The sequence below is a fragment of the Carassius auratus genome, chromosome 22, assembly GCF_003368295.1.
Source record: "Carassius auratus strain Wakin chromosome 22, ASM336829v1, whole genome shotgun sequence".
Taxonomy (NCBI): domain Eukaryota; kingdom Metazoa; phylum Chordata; class Actinopteri; order Cypriniformes; family Cyprinidae; genus Carassius; species Carassius auratus.
The window spans coordinates 24,738,382-24,758,323 of NC_039264.1; the positions used below are offsets into that span (position 1 = coordinate 24,738,382).

Below are 19,942 nucleotides of genomic sequence, written 5' to 3' on the forward strand. Positions count from 1 at the left end.
TTGTGATTCAGTTTGCTAGTGTAAATGCAAATGTGAAGTGGTCTAATGCAGTCCTGCTCCATCGGCTTCATGAATGAGGGGTTTAGGGTCTGATAATTCCTTATCATTTGGTTCTGACCCTCATTCACTACGCTGTCAGTGGGAAAGGTCACTAGGAAGACACTGAGCTGGATAAGGCTTAGGCAAATGTAGTGTGATTGAGGAACACGACGACTGCAGATGCTGACGCAAATCTTCATATAAAGACTGCTGGTAACTTTTCATTGAAAATACAAACTATATAATATTACATGACTTCCTTTGGAGGAACTTTAACTGCTCCCAATCCCCAGTGACACTGCTCCATCTAGTGGTGAGAGCAATACAATGTTGTAACTGTTTTCAGCGTTTGCATGCATAAACATGACATTTTTATAAAGATCACAAAGAGTTTTCTTAATGACTTACATGTAAAATTCTATTTGACTCATACAGGAAAAAAATAAAGACTATTTTTAAAGGACAATTATGAAATTTTATTATATATTACATGGTGAAAATATATATATTATCTCCTTAATTAAAATGTAAATGCTAGTCATGCAAATACATAAATCAATACTTTTCTTAATAACTTCCATATAAAATTGTATTTGTCACTAAAATACATGTACATAATTCATATATTTAAAATGTAGGGATTAAAGCGGGCGGAATGAAAACACATTCGAGAAGAATCCTGACATATTCCTGAGAAAATGAAACTTCATTCTTATCTTAGATTTTTTGTATTTATTTCAGAGTGTCTTCGAACTAAACAATGTTTTAGACAGTTACAGGTGTAATATAATATTAAATAGTTATTTTATATATAATATGATGATATCATATATATATATATATATATATATATATATATATATATATAATTTTATTTTGGTGGTTGCGCGCAATAATTGTAATATTAAAAGGAGAAGGTAAAGTAAAGAAATAAAAAAAAATTAGAAGAACTTGTTAAAAAAATATGCAATAATCTATTAAAATATTTCAATTAATGCACCATAAGATTTATAATATAAATGAATATATGTACTGAAAAATGTGTGTGTGCGTGTGTGTGTGTGTGTGTGAAATTATTTCATATTCTAAAATAATGTTTAATGCAAACAATGTATGACATCATCATATTATATATAAAATAACTCTATTTAATATTATATTACACCTGTAACTGTATAAAACATTGTTTAGCTCGGCGACACTCTGAAATAAATAAAACGCATCTAAGATAAGAATGAAGTTTCATTTTCACAGGAATTTTCTCAGGAATATGTCAGGAATCTTCTCGAATGTGTTTTCATTCCGCCCGCTTTAATCCCTACATGTTAAATATATGCATTATGTGTCCTAAAAACGCGCAGTGCTATAATATCTGATCGAAACAAACGGTGTGAAGTATATAAGAGTCTGTGAAACGCAATAAAAGTCGTGTTGATCATCTGATACGGTGACACAAGACATCAGCTGAGAGGATGATGCTGCAGCTGATGACGACGTCACTCGGCTAGTCGCACACGCGTCGAACGTCAACACAACAAACAGGGTAGATTTACTCATCTAACTCATTTCATATTGCATAAATATGACCAGTGTATTGTTTCGACATGTTTCTAGTCGGTTTGGGATATCTCTGGATGTGTATTTCGTCGGTTTGTCGTCGTTTTTTTACACAACGCCGCCGCCTCGAGCGCAAGCTAACGTTAACTGAAACTGATAACATTAGGCGGAGAAGTTCAACAGCTAACGTTAAACTATATTTACAGTAAAGCTTAAGCTACATATCCATGCACATGGGCTCAGGTAAATATTCTCTACACAAAAAGGCTTTAATTGAATTGTTTTTGTATGTTTAGACAACGTACGACAGTTTATTGGAGGATGGCGTTCGTGAAAAGCGGATGGCTGCACAGACAAAGTGAGTGTTTATTTCCTTAAATCCTTCGTTTTGAGCTGTTTCAGTGTCTAATGTGAGCATTTTAGCAAGTTTCCCAATTCATATTAAAGTTTAAACAGCACTTTTATAATTTAAAACCTCTTTCTGGGGACTCATGAAATATAAATCATGGAAGGTTGTGCGAAATGTTTAGCTTTTCAGTTTCGCTGTTAGGTTTTATTCAGTAAAGAAGTCGTGCACGAATAGTTTCCTGTCCTCCACTTGTTATCTTGGCGCTAGTTTTTAGACGGAAGTTGAAAAACAGCTGACCTTTGTGTCTCAAACCCTAGGATAAGCTCACTATCTAGGCTGTATCTTGTTTGTCTAGTAAGTCTTAAGTGTTTGAAAGCTCTATTTAGATGATGAGTTCAGTATTTCTGTGTGCTTAAACTTGCTTGAACAATCCAGGTCAGATTACATTAACAGGTAGTCTATTTGGTTAAATATTTTAATTATTTTATACTACATTCATAAAATGGAAAATATTTATGCAGATACGATTTATCATTTCATTAATTTATGATTCAAGGTTTATTTGTCTAGTTTATTTTCAACATGGTTGAAATTAAACTTATTTTGTCGAAATATAATACAAATTATTATATATTTTAACATTTTAATATATTTTTTTAAATAAATGTATAAACATGTAAATCTAAATGTAACAAAACTTGTACTTAAATGAAAATTAGAATGTTATTTAAAAGGAATTGTATAAAAATGTAGAGTTTTAAAAAGGTAATTTAAACTGTATTTTCTATCAAATCTGTCAGGCACTATCTTGCGGCGCTGGAAGAGGAACTGGTTTGACCTCTGGTCAGATGGACGTCTGGTCTTCTACGATGACCAGCAGCGGCGGGACATGGAGGACGAGATCCACATGAAGGTGGACTGCATTAACATCCGCAATGCAAGTGCATGTAGAGGTGTGTGTGAGCCGCACTTCACTCTTCATCTGACGTCTTTCCTTCTGCTTTTTGAACTGCGGAAGATGCAAAAACCTCGAAAGTGGCATCTTGTGTAGTACCTAACAGGTTTTTGCAAGTCGTAGGACCAACAGAGGATTAATAGTAACTTGAAGGTCCCCATGTGTTGCTGTTCTTCTTCATCTTGCATTATTTATTTCCAGAGCTCACGCCTCCTGAAGGCAAAAGCAAAGACTCCCTCCTGCAGATCGTCTGCCGGGACGGCCGGGTCATCAGCATCTGCGCAGACAGTGCAGACGATGCTTTGTGAGTCAGCAATTTCTGTTGTTCTTTACAATGTGTGGATTTTGTGACACTAACTCTATGTATTTTGTCGCAGGGCTTGGACCATGGCACTTCAGGACGCTAGACTCAACGCTGTGAGTTAAACAGATGCAGTCTGAATGTGAAAATACTACACATTAAACATTTCCAGTAGTTCAGCTTCTGGGGCTGGTTTTTAGAAGCATCACAGATGTGCTTGCTGACATGACTTGGTGTGTTTCGTAGATTGTGCCGCCGCCTCAGGTTGGTTTTGCCGAGGACGTCGTAGCATCAGCTCCTCCCCCCTATTCTGAATTAAACACAACTCCTCAGGTAATACTTTTAAAGGAAAATTACTGATATATTTTATTTTTACCCGTATATCCGGCTTATGTGGTAGCATGTGTTTTAAAGCTCGTATTAGATGTTGTCATTTCTGTTTGAGTCTAAACTTGTTTGACCAGGAAGAACAACTGCGGTCGGATTACGTTTAGAAGCAATGCTTGACAGTTTATTGGCTGCTGTAAAAAGCCTGTTATCAGTCCAGATAAAACACTGATGAAAACAGGACGCTAATGTAGATTGTTTTCCGATTGTTGTTTTCATGTTTAGTTTTTAATCAAAATCAATTATAATTGTTTGGTTTTTTTTTTACATTTATTAAATGTGATAATATTATAAGTTAAATCTATAATACATTTACATATAAGTGCATTTTATAATTTAATTATAATTTGTACATTAAAATTAATTTCCATTTTAGAATAATTAAAATATTATTAAACATAACTTCATCTTTATATATATATATATATATATATATATATATATATATATATATATATATATATATATATATATATATATATATATATATATATATATATATTAGAGAGAGAGAATAAATAAATGAACAAATATTGCATGTAAAATGAGCTTGTACTTGTATTTTAAATATTGCTGAGCCAATAATGTATTATTGGTACTGTTATAATGATATAAAATACTTTTATAATGATTTAAAATTTTTAATATTTAATACTACAAAAAACTAAAATTTAAAAATAGGTGTATTATGATAGAATTATAAATGATTTAATAAAATGTTAGATTTTTTTTTTTTTAATCATTACAATTTCATTAAATGTAACAAATTGATACAAATAAAAAGGAATAATTTGAATAAAAAACATGCATGATTAAAAAGTAAATACTCTGGAAAAAATATTTATATTATTCATTTTTACATTAATTTTAATGCAACAGAACAGATTATTTAAAATGTAATTAAATATGAGAAAAAAATATATATTCTGTATCTTAATGTTATGAACATCCATAAAAAAAATATATAGATACCAATATACAGATAAGATAAAGATAAATCATGTATCCCTGTTTTTTTTCCACCTGATTCTCATGCAGGTTTTCTATCCTGATGGATATGGGGGTTATGTTCCTCATCCTCCGCCTTATGCCACACAGATGGTTTACTCCGCAGATGGCCAGCAGTATGCAGTTGCCTACCCGTATCATTATCAAGGTAACAGGATGTTTGTTGACTTAGACATATAACCTTTATGTAGTTTGATTGATGTTTGTTTATTTGTCTCCATCAGGAGGATACGCACCTGGTGTCAACCGAGTCATAGTTCAGGAGCGCCGGCGTGACGACACAGGTGACGTAGCTCTGGGGATGCTGGCCGGTGCTGCCACGGGATTGGCCCTCGGCTCTCTGTTTTCTGTATTCTAATGTGTTTTTGTGAACCCAGCCCAACCCCACCTGACCTACAGCAAAAGAAACCCTTCCCATGTTGTTTTAACTTAGCCTTTATGCCTCGTAATGCGCAGGTCTGATAATGTAGCCGGGCTGGGTGAATATTCACTTACTTTTCTGCATTTGTCTTTGTACCAAAGCTTATTTACTTTTGATTAGGCACCAACAAATGCGTTTGCTTTGCAAATTTAATCTTTAGCATACAAAGAGATACACTAAAATATTTGTGGCTGGCCTTAAGATAAGAATTATCAGTTAGGTTTATAGATCAGCCACTGTTTAGAAACACAAACTGTGGATTGTTGAGTCTAAAAATGGGTCGATTTTATACTTGCGATGCCCGGTTGAGAAATGACACAGGCCTTGATGAAATAAATGATAGGCAAGAAGCTTTTCCTGTTATTTATAATTAGAAATTAAACTTGTTTTTAGTGTCGTTTGCTGCTGCAAAGTCAAAATTGTGCTGAATTAAATATTTTGTGACTGTTTCGGTTAAAAGGAATAGTTCTCTCAAAAATAAATTTTTTTTTTTTTTTTTTGGCATAAAATATCAGTTTTATTGTAGGGGAAACAGGACACGGAGATGATATATTTATGTACACACACACAAACATATGTATGTTTCATCAATTAAAAAAACAACAACACATTAATATATATATATATATATTAATGTGAAATATATATTAATGAAATATTCATTTAAATCGAATTCGACGAAAAACCCATAATAATACTGATGGTGACGATACATGATTAATACTGTGATGGAGATTGTGATGTAATTCAGGAAAGTGTAAAAAATGCGTCCTTAAATCTACCGCACCTTTTCTAATAGTTCTTTCCTTTCTTTGCCTTTTGTTTGTTTTTGTTTTTTTGTGGCCTTCATTTTACTCATTTTATTGTGTTTGTTTATATTCAGTGTTATCAAGTATTTGTCCCTATTTTTGTGGAGACTTTACACTTTCTTTGAGATTTATTTACTTTGAAAAATGTGATTGATTTTATCTTGATCTCTGATTCTGTGTGTGTGTCTTTTTTTTTGAGAGTTAATACAAAATTTAAAATATTATTCACAATGTTTGTGACGGGATGTGATAAGGGAAACTTGAGGATCGGATCGATGTGATTGCTTACATAATTATATAATGATTTATTCTTTACTGTACTTTGACTTCGTTGTGTTTACATAACAGGTATAATCATGAGTGTATACATAATCATAATCATAATGCACACTAGAAGTATCAGTGGATTTCAGGTCTTGGTTTAAATTAACACGGGTCCTTTGTTTTTAAATGTTTTGTGAAATGGACCAGTGATTCAGAAAAATGAAAATTTTCATCTGACACTTTACTTGATGCTAATATCTATTTTTTTTTTCTCTCTCAATCGGTTTGCTGTTTGAACCTCAAAAAACTATTTACATGGTAATATATACAGTGTGTTATTTATAAACTAATAAAATAAGATGTCTTGTGATTTTTTTATTTGGGGGGGGGGGGGGGGGGGGTCAGTTCATTATGTTTTAGTTTGCAATTGTTTATAGCCTAGCATTAGATGAAAGTAAAAACGAGCAAGACATGAATACCTCAAAGAGCAGAATCAGGTGATTAGAGGTAAGTTAGTTTAAACATTTCATTTACAAAAGTATAAAAACGAGTAGACAAATAATAAACACTTCAAAGGCGACAAAGAAAGACATCTGCACACCCAAAACATGTTTTCACATATTTGTAAACACTTTTTCACAGCTCACTGGTTGTCTTTGATTTTTAGTCCTGTTATATATTCTCTTTAAAGTTAGTGGTTTTAAGATTAATACATATAAACAGGACAAAACAATCCTTTGATTTCTGGTTTAAATATCACACATAGCCTATGCTCTTCTGAAACATTTAGGTGTTAACATAAAGTAATATATAAATGTTTAAAAACAGGCCTAATTAAAGTACTTAAATTTGACCATATAAAATCTTGCATGAACTTATTTATTTATTTGAGTGGTATTGTTTAGTGGAGCATTAACAGAAACAACAGTTTACATCTGTATTAGATCTATAGATTGAATATAGTAAATTAATTAAACAGATTAATTTAAACATAATTGTATTTAAATGTAATACATATATTTAACCAATATTTAATATATGTAATAATTATTATACTATTATAATTTATAAAATAATCATAATATTATATCATATTCTATAATAAATATTTAACACATAGATTTAAATAGTTTATTTATTTAAACGCGCGCTCGCCACGACGTTTACGTGAAGGGCGTAAACGTGATGGCAAAAAAAAAAAAAAACTAAACGGAAGAATGATTCTGTTTAATAACAAAAGACTGAATATATAACTAATTTATTTATTTCTACGTTGGGGACACTTTATAAACCTACAGAAGATACCTGACCAACGAACGACCTTCACAACGGGACGGAGCTAATTTATGTTAACTTACTTGTAACGTAAATTCAAATAGTAACGGTCATCTGACAACTGGTGATGAGCCAAAGGTAAACATAAATGTGCTTTTATTCGTCGTTTTATCAATCTAATGTTAAATTTCACTTCAGATGTACATTTCAAATTATTTGTTTGTATTAGAAAGTTTATATATTTTCAAATTCCTCTTTTTGAAATTGTATATCATATCCCTGTTGGTTAATTTGAGGTGGTCCAAGTTACAGTCTGAGGTAAAATTATGTTGATCCCTTTTAAATTAGTTGTTAAAATTGGTCACTAAAACAGGTATCTGTAATTTTACTTATTTTTTATTTTTCTACTTTTCAAGAAGGGAACAGCAAAACTACTGACACCTAGTGGTTAGGTTTAGTACTACAGATACAAATATATTCTGCCACTACATTAACAATAATGTAAGATTTTCTAAACTTTATCTTGTATTAAAACAGCCTTTGTTGTGTATTCTGGATGCTTATGCGAGCCCGTGAAATTAGGCACTTTAAACGTATTACACTTTAAACTAATTTTTCAAATCACGCTTTAAAATGATTCACCACTAAAAATCAGTCTGGCAGTATTTTCTGATCATGTGTTTACCACAGAGGTCAAAATGAGCATTTTGAAGCTATATTCATATTTATTATAATAATTTAAACATATATATTTATTGTAGTTAATTTTTAAATGGTCTCCATTTTTTGTAAATAATACATTTGTTTATTAATGCAGCACAATATAGGGCTAAGTTGCACCAGGTCGGGAAAAAAACACGAGTTGCATCGGTGTATAAGACACATTTTACTATTACTTTCAGAAATAATTGAAATACTGATAAATAAAACAAACATTGAGAAACGTAAAAACCATAAACACTGTAAACATTTATTTTATTATCCCTCACTTCAAATCATTTAAATGTAATGCTATTCAAAACAGAACAAATAAAATAAATATTTAAGCCTATGTATAAAATAAACAAATTCTAGTGTCACTAGTTACAAGCAGTATTTATTTAGTTAAAGAAAACAAACAAAATGCACACGTTATCCCAGTTTCTGTGAACCTCATCCTGAAATGTAGAAAACACAGTGGTACAGACAATACTACTGTGTACAGACTGACTTGTCACACAGACATATTTTAGACAGACTATATTTATAGAAACCTGTAAGTGGCCACTTTTAAGTGTTTACACTTTGCTTAGGCTTTTTGAAATTGAATGCATTATATAAGTTACTTAGGAAAAATTCAGTACATCTCAGAATAAAAAAAACACGGATTGTTGTCTGGAAAATATGGTATTCATTTTTTAGTAATAATGAATGGATATCTGACTTGAATGGTTATGTTCAGGATAATATTAAGGCTCCCCCCACAAAATCTCAGGGTTAAAAACTGATCAAAGTAAAAAATAAAATATGCCGAGGGAGCTTTGTAAACATGATGGAAAAATATAAATAAATGCCATGTAAATCCTGCAAAAATTCACCCCTACTGGCCAAAGTCCTGAGTGAACTTCTTCATCTTCTCCAGATCCTCTTCGTTCACAGTGGGCTTGGTTTTCTCGAGCGACATCAACATGTCCTCCTGAGACACACAGACCTGAAGGTCAAAACAAGCTCTGGGAATTCAGCTTTTTTTCCTCCGCTAGTAGCAAGCTTACCAAGCTGACTATCGGCTCCAGGAGTTTATCCCTCGCTACATCCTCCCAGGTCATCTGGAGTGCATCTGGGTCGTTTGGAGAGGAGGGCGTTAAGAGGTCATCCACCACAGCTTCTGGGTTGTTCCATGCTTTCCCTCTGACCTGTTAAAACAGACATGAGAGGACCAATTCAGCTCCATCTGATGCTTTACTAGGTGCGCAAACCAATGCAAGCATGCTTGCACCACTTTACACATATATATAAATTCACAATAGCAAAACATAAAGAATTGTAAGATATAAAGTTGCAATTAGTATTTATTTTTTATTCCAAGGCAGAAAAAAAGAACAGAATATGGTGACTTGTTTTTTTTTTTTTATTTCTGCCATGGGATTAAAAAAAAGGTTACTGTGAAAGTAATCTTAAATGTAATTGAACAGTAATTTTATCTCACAATTTAGACTTATTTTTTATCAGAATCCCAAGATATAAACTCATAATCGTGAGATGAAAAATGTCAGAATTTCAAGGTTTTAAACCACCTCACCACCTCAATTTTGTGAGAAAACCTCAGAAATCCAAGATAAAAAAAAGTCTGAATTATGAGAAAAAGTTTTTTTTATTTTTTTATTTTTTTTTTAATCCCATGGTGGAAACAAGCTTCCATACAAATGTCATTCTGTACCTTTTTGAAGTGTGTCGCGGACTGAACTCTGCGGATGGGCTGCATGAGGGCGTCCCGAACAACAATGCTGATGTCAGCACCCGAGTAGCCGTCAGTCTTCTTCCCAAGAGTTATGAAATCAGCTTCGTTGAGGCTATTGGGAGTGGAGCCCAGGTGCAGCTTAAACATTGAGGAGCGAGCTTGCTGCTCTGGAAGAGGGATGTGGATGCGCTTTTCAAACCTATAACCAGACAATAATAAAGCTACAAAGCCTAAATAGACATTTCAATACATGAAAATGTGTGTGGATTTGCACGACGCACCTTCTTCTGATGGCAGAATCCAGCATCCAGGGGATGTTTGTCGCTCCAAGGACCAGAATTCCTTCGTTGTCATTTCCTATGCCTGCGAGAATAAGAAAAATAAGTTTATAATCAATGATGTAATAAATAATTTCAAATATTATGAAAACAAAAAAATTAAAGAAAATAACTACTAACAAAAATATTAAATAAATATAAAGGACTTCAATATCATTGAAAAAGATAAAATTTTATAACATTATTAAGTTTTTGTTATATTATATATTACATAGAATATAAAAAAATTATTAAAATATTATCTGGAAAATATTATTAATTCACAATAATTGTATAGCATATAGAATAGGAAAAATGAGAATCAATAGTTTAAATATTGAAAAGTATTATGAACACAAAAAACAAATGGTTTTCTTAACAAAAATAAAACTAAAATGTTGACTTTAATGTGATAAAATGTTATAATAAACATAATATAATCATACATTACCACATTATGATAGATACATAAATACATACATAATATTTATGACAAATATAACAAAAAAAGGTAATTGTGAATTTATACCATGCAATTCTGACTTTACAGGGACTCAATAAAGATAAAAAAGAAAGATATTTTCCCCCTTTAGAATTGGACATTTCAGCTTCATTTAATATTAATTTAATTAATTTAATTCTTTAATATGTGACCCTGGACCACAAAACCAGTCTTAAGTTTCAATTAAGCTGAATAAATAAGCTTTCCATTGATGTGTGGTTTATTAGGATCGGACAATATTTGTCTGAGATACAACTATTTGAAAATCTGGAATCTGAGGGTGCAACAAAAATACTGAGAAAATGAATATTAACAATGAATATTACTAATAAAAAATTACATTTTGATATATTTATGGTAGCAAATTTACAATATATCTTCATGGAACATGATCTTTACTTAATATCCTAATGCTTTTTCACATAAAAGAATATTTAATTTTGACCCATGCAATGTTTTCAAAATAAAATTTGAAAATAAAGTACAACAATCATAACAGTTTGCATGGTTTGATGTGATATGAGCTAATCGATCGTTAGATTAAAACACCATTGGTAGCGCGATTTATTGTAATTATTTTTTTCCTCAGTTGGTCAGAACAAAGCGTGGCAGACTTGTTCCTTACTTGTTCAGAATACAATAGCTGGTGAAACATCTTATTTGGGTCTTATATTTCAAGACGTAGGCTAAAATCTTTGATTGTGAAGTACAGTAATATCCGCATCGGTGCGGTGACTGACTGCCACACATTCACTTCGAAACATTCATCTGCACTTAAGCCGCGCCGGAGCACAACCCACGCAAGGAAGATAATTTCGTGCTAAGGGTTTTGAATTAATCGCACGCGTTAACGTTTACAGTTTTTATATAAACAGAATAAATCTATTTCTGAACCATTAACACTAAATGGGAATTGAAAAAAAAGTTACATTTTAAAAACTATAACAACCCTGTCAATTTGCTCTTGCGACAAAGCTATCGCTAGCTTTGCGTTTACCTTGCATCTGGACCAGAAACTCAGTCTTGATCTTGCGGGCCGCTTCGCTCTCGTTCTCGTTTCTGGAGCCGAACATGGCATCGATCTCATCAATGAAGATGATCGAAGGCTTCTGCTCCCGAGCCAAACTGAACAGATTCTTCACTAACCTAAGAGACAGTGACAGAATGAACAACATTACATTCTAAATGATTATTAACAAATAATATATTCCCACTTAACATTTGAGGAGCACTCACTTCTCGCTCTCTCCCTGCCACTTGGACACCAGGTCTGATGATGAGATGGAGAAGAAGGTGGAGTTGTTGGCCTCGGTAGCCACTGCTTTAGCCAGGTAGGACTTTCCTGTTCCTGTCGGACCAAAGAGCAGAATGCCTCTCCGTTTCCCTGTGGACAGTGATGAGCTTCAGAACACTTCAGAAGATATTTTCAGACATATTAATTCATGCAACCTACCATACCAGGGAAAAGATGAGGGAATTTGATTGGCAGGATGACCGCTTGTTTAAGGGCCTCTTTGGCTCCTTCCAAACCAGCAACATCGTCCCACTGAATGTTGGGTTTTTCCATGACAATAGCACCTGGGAAGGTCCAAAATCCATGTTTTTTCTCCTGTTGTGGCTTCTTTAATAAAGTCTGTTTGACACAAAATGTTGTACCTTGGAGTTGACTTTGGAGTTTCTTTTTCTCTGCGTCGCCGTCATCATTGTCAGTCCTGTAGAAGATGAAATTTGGCACCGTGTTTACTCCGTGTAACAGGAAGTGGATTAGTGGATTGAGCAGGAAGTAGATCCTCTCACCCTTTATCATCAGACTGGGAAACTCTGCCAGGTTTGGAGGGCGGCGTGCTCTCTTTATTCTTCAGGTACTGCATGAGCTGCTCCGCTCGCTCCAGATACTCAGCACACTTCGCTCGGATGCTCTGCTTGACCTTATCACCCTGAGCTTCATCTGCACAATAATAATAAAACATATTCCATCATCAAGTTATGGATTTTTTTGCTCGATGAACTGCAATGAATACAGTTAAGATATAAAAGACAAGTTATAGTAACAAATAATTTAAATACATTTATGAATACAATTAAACTATATTGAATAATTTATAATAATAATTTAAATGTTTCATATTTAAGAATATTATAAATAAATAAAAAATTTCTGTACGTTAAAAATAGAAAAACAATATAACGTGCCATTATTTGTTCGTGGATTAATTCAGGATTTTTTTGCTCACTATATTTCATTTAATAAGGGATCCAATACATTTAAGCCGAAAAAAAAGGAAAAATCATATATATATATATATATATATATATATATATATATATATATATATATATATATATATAAATTAATTAATAATATAAATAAGTGATATTTGATTCTTATCTATTAATAATATTTAATATATTATTATTTAATAATATATGAATAAACTATTAATTTATACAGTTTTAATTGAATATAGCATGTGTAAATATAAATAAACATTACAATAAAATATAAATGTATACAAAAAATTGCATGTGAAGTTTATAAAGAATGGCTTTTGGCTTCTTACATTTCACCACATGAAGATAATTCTGGATTGCCTGCTGATAGAGGCGCAGAGCTCCCTCGTAGTTTTTGGCCTTGTCCTCCTCAGAAGCTCTGCTGGCCAAATCAATAGCTTTCTATTGAGCAAAAGTAATAGATATTCAAAAAGGTGGAGAAAATTGTGTGGCTATACTTTTATTTTATGTTTCATAAATGCACGCAATTATATATAATATTTCACACTTTCGAAATAACGAATAAAAACAATTTGAAATAAAATTATTCTGCACACAAGCGATATAAATAAAATAATCAAATCTAAAATTGCCTGTAGTTACACAAACACCCATATATAGATGACTTGATCAGATTGTAAAGCAATGACAGGCCTGCTTGAATGAATCAAACCTTGAATTCAGATTAAATCTATGTTAAATAAGATGATGTTATAGTGTGGTGTAATAGACAGATGACTGGTTAGACCAGTTAAAGGAATAGCTTATTGAATATATATAGGACATACAATTTTTTATAAAATAAATAACATACACAAGACAGGAGCTTTACAATGTAACAAATAAGTTAAGAAGCACTTTCTTAAATGTATGTATGTATCAAAATAATAAACAAGCCACATAAATATAAATAACACACTATTTATGTATAATGCATTCATGTTTACCGGTTAAACAATATATCCTAAACCAGTGGTTCCCATCCTTTTTCAATTCACGGCCCACACAGCCAAACACATATGTTTGCGCGGCTCACTGCAAAAAAAATGAACTGACCCCGCTATTGTTGAGTTAATAACTTAATACTCAGAAGCTAGATTGTTAACTGTCTTTACTGAATGAACTGGCAATGAACAGAAAATAACTCGGGCTGGCACCGTTCAGCAAAACGGGAAAACCAGATCCAGGCAGAGATCAGTGGTTAGACAGTCAGCGGCAAGCAGTCAGGAGCGAACATGCAGAGTAGTGTTGAGACGAGCAGTCAAAATCAGCAGAGAACTGGAGCACTGGACAAAGCAAGACTAGAGTCAGACTACAGTGACAAGCGCAAATTGAGAGCAGATATAGAGCGAGTAAACTGGTGAGAAACCAATGAGCAGCTGCACTCTATGCATTGTGTGAATAATCTGAAAACAACAGCCGTGAAACAAACTGAGCTAAATGGGTAACATGTAAGAAGATAAATAAATAAAAAGAAAAAAACCTTCTGGCCTCATAAACTACAATCATGTCACTCAGAAACATCTGCATTTGTTCTTTTCAGCGAGCCTGTTGACAGCCATTTATGCATGTTTGAATTTATTGTTCTGTAGCATATGCAGCAGAAATCTCTAAGATGAATTGGCCGTTTATTCTTAAACCAATCAGCGAGCACGAAAAGTGGAAGCATAGTTACAGTTTAATATTTATTTTGTTGTTATTTAATTATATATATGATATGATGTTATGTTATGACTTAGACATTTTCACATATATTAACAATATTATTTATTTTAATAGAAATCGGTGGCCCACCTGAAATACCATCGCGACCCATTAGGGGGCAGCGGCCCACAGGTTGAAAATCACTGTTCTAAACTTTAAAGGGGGGGGGGGTGAAATGCTATTTCATGCATACTGAGTTTTTTACACTGTTAAAGAGTTGGATTCCCATGCTAAACATGGACTAAGTTTCAAAAATTAAGTTGTACGTTTGAAGGAGTATTTTTGTTTCCAAAATACTCCTTCCGGTTTGTCACAAGTTTCGGAAAGTTTTTTTCGAGTATGGCTCTGTGTGACGTTAGATGGAGCGGAATTTCCTTATATGGGTCCTAAGGGCACGTCTGCCGGAAGAGCGCACGCTCCCGTATAGCAGAGCACTGAGAGCACAACAGACTTCACTGATCAGAGCAAGAGCGTCGCGAAATGTTACAAAAGAAGTGTGTTTTTGGTTGCCAGGGCAAGACAACCCTGCACAGATTACCAAAAAAAAAACAGCATTAAGGGACCAGTGGATGGAGTTTATTTTTACAGAGCATCAACGGAGTTGTGCAAGTGTTTGTGTTTGTTCCCCTGCATTTCGAAGATGCTTGTTTTACAAACAAGGCCCAGTTTGACGCCGGATTTGCGTATCGTTTATTTCTTAAGGATGATGCAATCCCAACGAAAAAGGGTCACGATCGTGTGTTGGAACCGCAGGCGGTGAGTAAAACTGCTTCAAATATCTCTGTGTTGTTAACTTAGCTATCAGCGCGTAAGCACATCAAGTAAACAACATGCAATGTTGTCATCAAACTGCACTTTCCACATGTACAGCTTAAAAAAAAAAAAAAGACGACATAAAGTGGAACTTAGTCATTTTCCAAAACCGCTAAGCAAATATATACAGTTTCAGTAGATACTACACGAGACGTTGTTGCTGATGCTGCTCTTGTTAAATTTCATCCTCAGGATCTGATTCTGGATCATAAATAAACGGCTGAATCTGACTGTTAGCCATGGTTTGTTTTGGATGATGGGTTTTCCCTCACGGTAATGTCACAGCTTCCAGACGCTGTCAACGCAAAAGCCTACTGGCGCTCATGATTCTTTAGCTCCGCCCACACGTCACGCCTCCAGCCGGTCGTGTTTTTCCGGGAAAAATCGGTACAGACTATCTTTCTCTTATGAATATAATAAAACTAAAGACTTTTTGGAGTTATGAAGGATTCAGTACTACTCTATAGGTACTCAAGATTAACAGGATATTGAGTGAAAACGAGCATTTCACCCCCCCCCTTTAACGACATAGTTATATTTTCATATGTATGTTGTCGAAGAATAAAGTTACGTTTAAATAGGACAGAAAAATGACAACAAGTATAACATTAATACATATATGATAGATATATAACGGCATGAAAGGCGGTCATATTGCTTGTAAAGTCTCTTACCTGTAAACTGGCATTCGTCATCGTTGATGGTGTGTTGAAGGTGAACTTATAAAAGGTCGCTTCTGGAAAGGTTCAAACATACACATTTTTAAATTGAAGGCATCGCGGACTGTATTGGGGCTTCTTTAATAAAGTCTGTTTGACACAAAATGTTGTACCTTGGAGTTGACTTTGGAGTTTCTTTTTCTCTGCATCGCCGTCATCATTGTCAGTCCTGTAGAAGATGAAATTTGGCACCGTGTTTACTCCGTGTAACAGGAAGTGGATTAGTGGATTGAGCAGGAAGTAGATCCTCTCACCCTTTATCATCAGACTGGGAAACTCTGCCAGGTTTGGAGGGCGGCGTGCTCTCTTTATTCTTCAGGTACTGCATGAGCTGCTCCGCTCGCTCCAGATACTCAGCACACTTCTCTCGGATGCTCTGCTTGACCTTATCACCCTGAGCTTCATCTGCACAATAATAATAAAACATATTCCATCATCAAGTTATGGATTTTTTTGCTCGATGAACTGCACTGAATACAGTTAAGATATAAAAGACAAGTTATAGTATACAAATTATACAATTAAACTGTATTGAATCATTTATAATAATAATTTAAATGTTTCATATTTTAGAATATTATAAATAAATTAAAATTATGCAATAAATGCAATAAATTCAAAAACAAAACGTTGAAAAAATTGCATGTGAAGTTTATAAAGAATGGCTTTTGGCTTCTTACATTTCACCACATGAAGATAATTCTGGATTGCCTGCTGATAGAGGCGCAGAGCTCCCTCGTAGTTTTTGGCCTTGTCCTCCTCAGAAGCTCTGCTGGCCAAATCAATGGCTTTCTATTGAGCAAAAGTAATAGATATTCAAAAAGGTGGAGAAAATTGTGTGGCTATACTTTTATTTTATGTTTCATAAATGCACGCAATTATATATAATATTTCACACTTTCGAAATAACGAATAAAAACAATTTGAAATAAAATTATTCTGCACACAAGCGATATAAATAAAATAATCAAATCTAAAATTGGCTGTAGTTACACAAACACCCATATATAGATGACTTGATCAGATTGTAAAGCAATGACAGGCCTGCTTGAATGAATCAAACCTTGAATTCAGATTAAATCTGTGTTGATATTTTCCTTTAATTGATTGCTGTTACTGTAGCTGTGCTTCAAGTCGAACGCACCCAATGATTCAGTGAGCTATTAGACTTGTTTGAGATGCGCCTTGCCTCGCCTGAAATGTAGGCGAGAGTGGGCAGCTACAGTAAGGGGAGGGGTCAAAAAAGACCTTTGAAGTCGGACACATCCTGACTCTCGCTGTTTTGTCGTCTGCAAACATCAGCAATGAAGGAGATTGCGCTCATTTAGTGGATGTGAAGTGGATGTGATCGAATTACCACTGTTGTGTCACCATGTGTGGTGTTGGTGGTGTTGGCTCAGTGGATAAGACACATGCCTTTGGTGTGAGAGACCTGGGTTCAAATCCACTGTGTGACACCAATGTGTCCCTGAGCAAGACACTTAACCTCTAGTTGCTCCAGAGGTGTGCGACCTCTGACATATATAGCAATTGTAAGTTGCTTTGGATAAAAGTGTAAGCTAAATGAATAAATGTAATCATGTGCATCAATTCCTTTGTTCTGCTGAACACAAAGGAGGAAATTTAGAAGAATGTTTGCAAACAAGCAGGTTTCTGCCACCATTTCACGTCCATAGTATTTTTCCATACTATGCAAGTCAAAGCTGTTTTGGAGCAAACCTTCTTCAGAATTTCTTCCCTAGTTTTAAGCCAGACCCTGACACTACTCAGATGAAACCACAGAAAAATGAGGCATAATGGCTTAACAGTGCACTTGGATATGTATGTGTGCATGTATATTTTTAATGGATTTATTTATTAATTCACACAAACATACAATAGAATAAAGTAAAAATTACACGGAAGAATATTAATTAAGAAAAAATAAATAAATAAATGCATGTCCTAATTCTTAACTTCACTAGGCGGTGTTGTGTTTTTGTTTAGTTTGCATGTAAATATAAATAAATGGGTAATCCAATTAGAATAAAGAAAAAATGTATCAGTTGACATTCACAGCCAATGAGCATGAAGCCGTGTCATCAGTCAGTTGTTTCCCATCATGCTTTTGATCCGCGCAGTCGGTGGATTGGTTGATTGGTGATTGGTTCTGCGCAGATTTTGCTCATCTCAAACAAGCCTATTGACTCATTCTAAAATGAATCATTTAGTAACGAAAGACTTGTGTGTTGCTCGCAGTCAGACAGATGATCGAGTCAGACCGGCTGCACGAGCCTCAACTGAAGAGACTTTGATGCTACATTATCCGTTATTAGTCACCGTTTACACTGAGAGTAATAAAATCAGAATCATTCTCGACAAAGTTCTGGTGCTGCCCTAGTAATTGTTTCTTATTAAAATTTTAATCAGGTTACTTGTCCGGTTGGGCAAGTGCAATTCTCTTTCACTTGCCCCTTCACAGAATCCACATGTCCCGGACAAGCGTTAATGTCAAACCCTGATTATATATAGGACATACAAAATAAAATAAATAACATAAGACAGGAGCTTTACAGTATAGCAAATAAGTTAAGAAGCACTTTCTTAAATGTATGTATGTATGTATCAAAATAATAAACAAGCCACCTAAATATAAATAACACACTATTTATTTATTTATTTACTATATATATATTTTTTTAATAACACACTATTTATGTATAACCCATTCGTGTTTATCGGTTAAACAATATATATATATATATATACATACACACACACACACACACAGACACACACACACACACACACACACACACATATATACATACATACATACATATATATATATATACACACACACACACACACACACACACACACACACACACACACACACACACATATATATATGTATATGTATATGTAAATATATGTATATAAATATATATATAGTATAACAATAATACATTTTATATATATATTATATATATATATAAGTCTCTTACCTGTAAACTGGCATTTGTCATCGTTGACGGTGTGTTGAAGGTGAACTTATAATATGTTACTGCGGGAACGGTTCAAATATATACATATTTTTAAATGAAGTTATCGCGGACTGTCTTTTACTGTCTATGGTAAATCTGTACGTCTCGCGCACTTCCGCGTCGGGTGCTTACCGTGACGTCACGGATGACGAGCGTCGAGCGCCACACCTGTCGCTCGCACCGGACACGGACACGCCTAGTGAAATGGAGTTTCACTGAAAAATTACTAGTTTTCTGATTCAAATAAATAATATAAAATATACTTTAAAATTAAAAGCTAGCACTATTAAATTAAAATAATAGAACAAAAATACAGACTAAAATAAGATGTAAAATATGTTTTAAGCAAATAAATGGATTTTAAAATATTTAATTCCCTTTTAAAATAATATTAATAAAATAATAAAATAAATTAAAAAGCAGCATTTTGGTTTACATTTATTATTTTCACAAATAAACAGTTCACCACACTTATAGCACAGACAAAAAGCTAAATAGACTGTTAAGAAACACATATTTAAGAAGCAAGATTTTGACATTTCTTGATGGTAAGTTCAAAATACATTTCAGTGGAGAATAAATATGGCAAGAAAAATAAAATGCCTCAAAGAGCAAAGATTTACGTTCACAAAAAAAAAGTCAAAATTAAATTAAATATTGTGCCAATGTTTAAAATAAAATAAAACATTTTTAGTTATGTTTTTGTGTATGCAATAAAATAAATATTTTTTAAATAGTGAAAAGATGTTAAAAGCAGCATTTTCATTTTCATTTATTGTTTTGACAAA

At 33.5% G+C, this 19,942-nt stretch overlaps 2 protein-coding genes across 3 annotated transcripts; one reads left to right on the forward strand and one right to left on the reverse strand.

Annotated features, from left to right (window-relative positions):
• Positions 1–1,476: 1,476 nt before the first annotated feature.
• On the forward strand, positions 1,477–6,453 carry plekhb2 (pleckstrin homology domain containing, family B (evectins) member 2). The gene is made up of 8 exons (XM_026198385.1): positions 1,477–1,582; positions 1,893–1,954; positions 2,746–2,898; positions 3,102–3,204; positions 3,278–3,317; positions 3,448–3,534; positions 4,627–4,744; positions 4,821–6,453. The coding sequence occupies exons 2-8, from the start codon at positions 1,918–1,920 to the stop codon at positions 4,952–4,954; spliced, it is 672 nt and encodes a 223-aa protein (XP_026054170.1). The 5' UTR covers positions 1,477–1,582; positions 1,893–1,917; the 3' UTR covers positions 4,955–6,453.
• Positions 6,454–8,393: 1,940 nt separating this feature from the next.
• On the reverse strand, positions 8,394–19,280 carry LOC113040120 (vacuolar protein sorting-associated protein 4B). Of its 2 annotated transcripts, XM_026198386.1 has the most exons (15): positions 19,116–19,280; positions 16,809–16,920; positions 16,383–16,533; positions 16,242–16,297; positions 16,084–16,145; positions 13,183–13,294; positions 12,419–12,569; positions 12,278–12,333; positions 12,080–12,199; positions 11,858–12,005; positions 11,619–11,767; positions 10,084–10,165; positions 9,782–10,001; positions 9,117–9,257; positions 8,394–9,040 (listed from the first exon to the last, which is right to left on the reverse strand). In XM_026198386.1, the coding sequence occupies exons 1-15, from the start codon at positions 19,134–19,136 to the stop codon at positions 8,945–8,947; spliced, it is 1,677 nt and encodes a 558-aa protein (XP_026054171.1). In that variant the 5' UTR covers positions 19,137–19,280; the 3' UTR covers positions 8,394–8,944. The 2 variants fall into 2 exon arrangements, with proteins under 2 accessions (XP_026054171.1, XP_026054172.1); XM_026198387.1 differs by lacking the exons at positions 16,084–16,145; positions 16,242–16,297; positions 16,383–16,533; positions 16,809–16,920.
• Positions 19,281–19,942: the final 662 nt, after the last annotated feature.

What these genes read in the sequence shown, in the direction of transcription:
- LOC113040120 (XM_026198386.1), bottom strand. Translation starts at nt 19,136, where the DNA reads ATGACAAATGCCAGTTTACAG. An exon ending in ACTCCAAAGTCAACTCCAAG is followed by an intron (nt 16,146 to 16,241) that starts GTACAACATTTT and finishes GAACCTTTCCAG; the next exon opens with AAGCGACCTTTTATAAGTTC. An exon ending in TTATCTTCATGTGGTGAAAT is followed by an intron (nt 12,570 to 13,182) that starts GTAAGAAGCCAA and finishes ATTATTGTGCAG; the next exon opens with ATGAAGCTCAGGGTGATAAG.
- plekhb2 (XM_026198385.1), top strand. Translation starts at nt 1,918, where the DNA reads ATGGCGTTCGTGAAAAGCGGATGGCTGCACAGACAAA. An exon ending in CAATGCAAGTGCATGTAGAG is followed by an intron (nt 2,899 to 3,101) that starts GTGTGTGTGAGC and finishes ATTTATTTCCAG; the next exon opens with AGCTCACGCCTCCTGAAGGC. An exon ending in AGGACGCTAGACTCAACGCT is followed by an intron (nt 3,318 to 3,447) that starts GTGAGTTAAACA and finishes TGTGTTTCGTAG; the next exon opens with ATTGTGCCGCCGCCTCAGGT.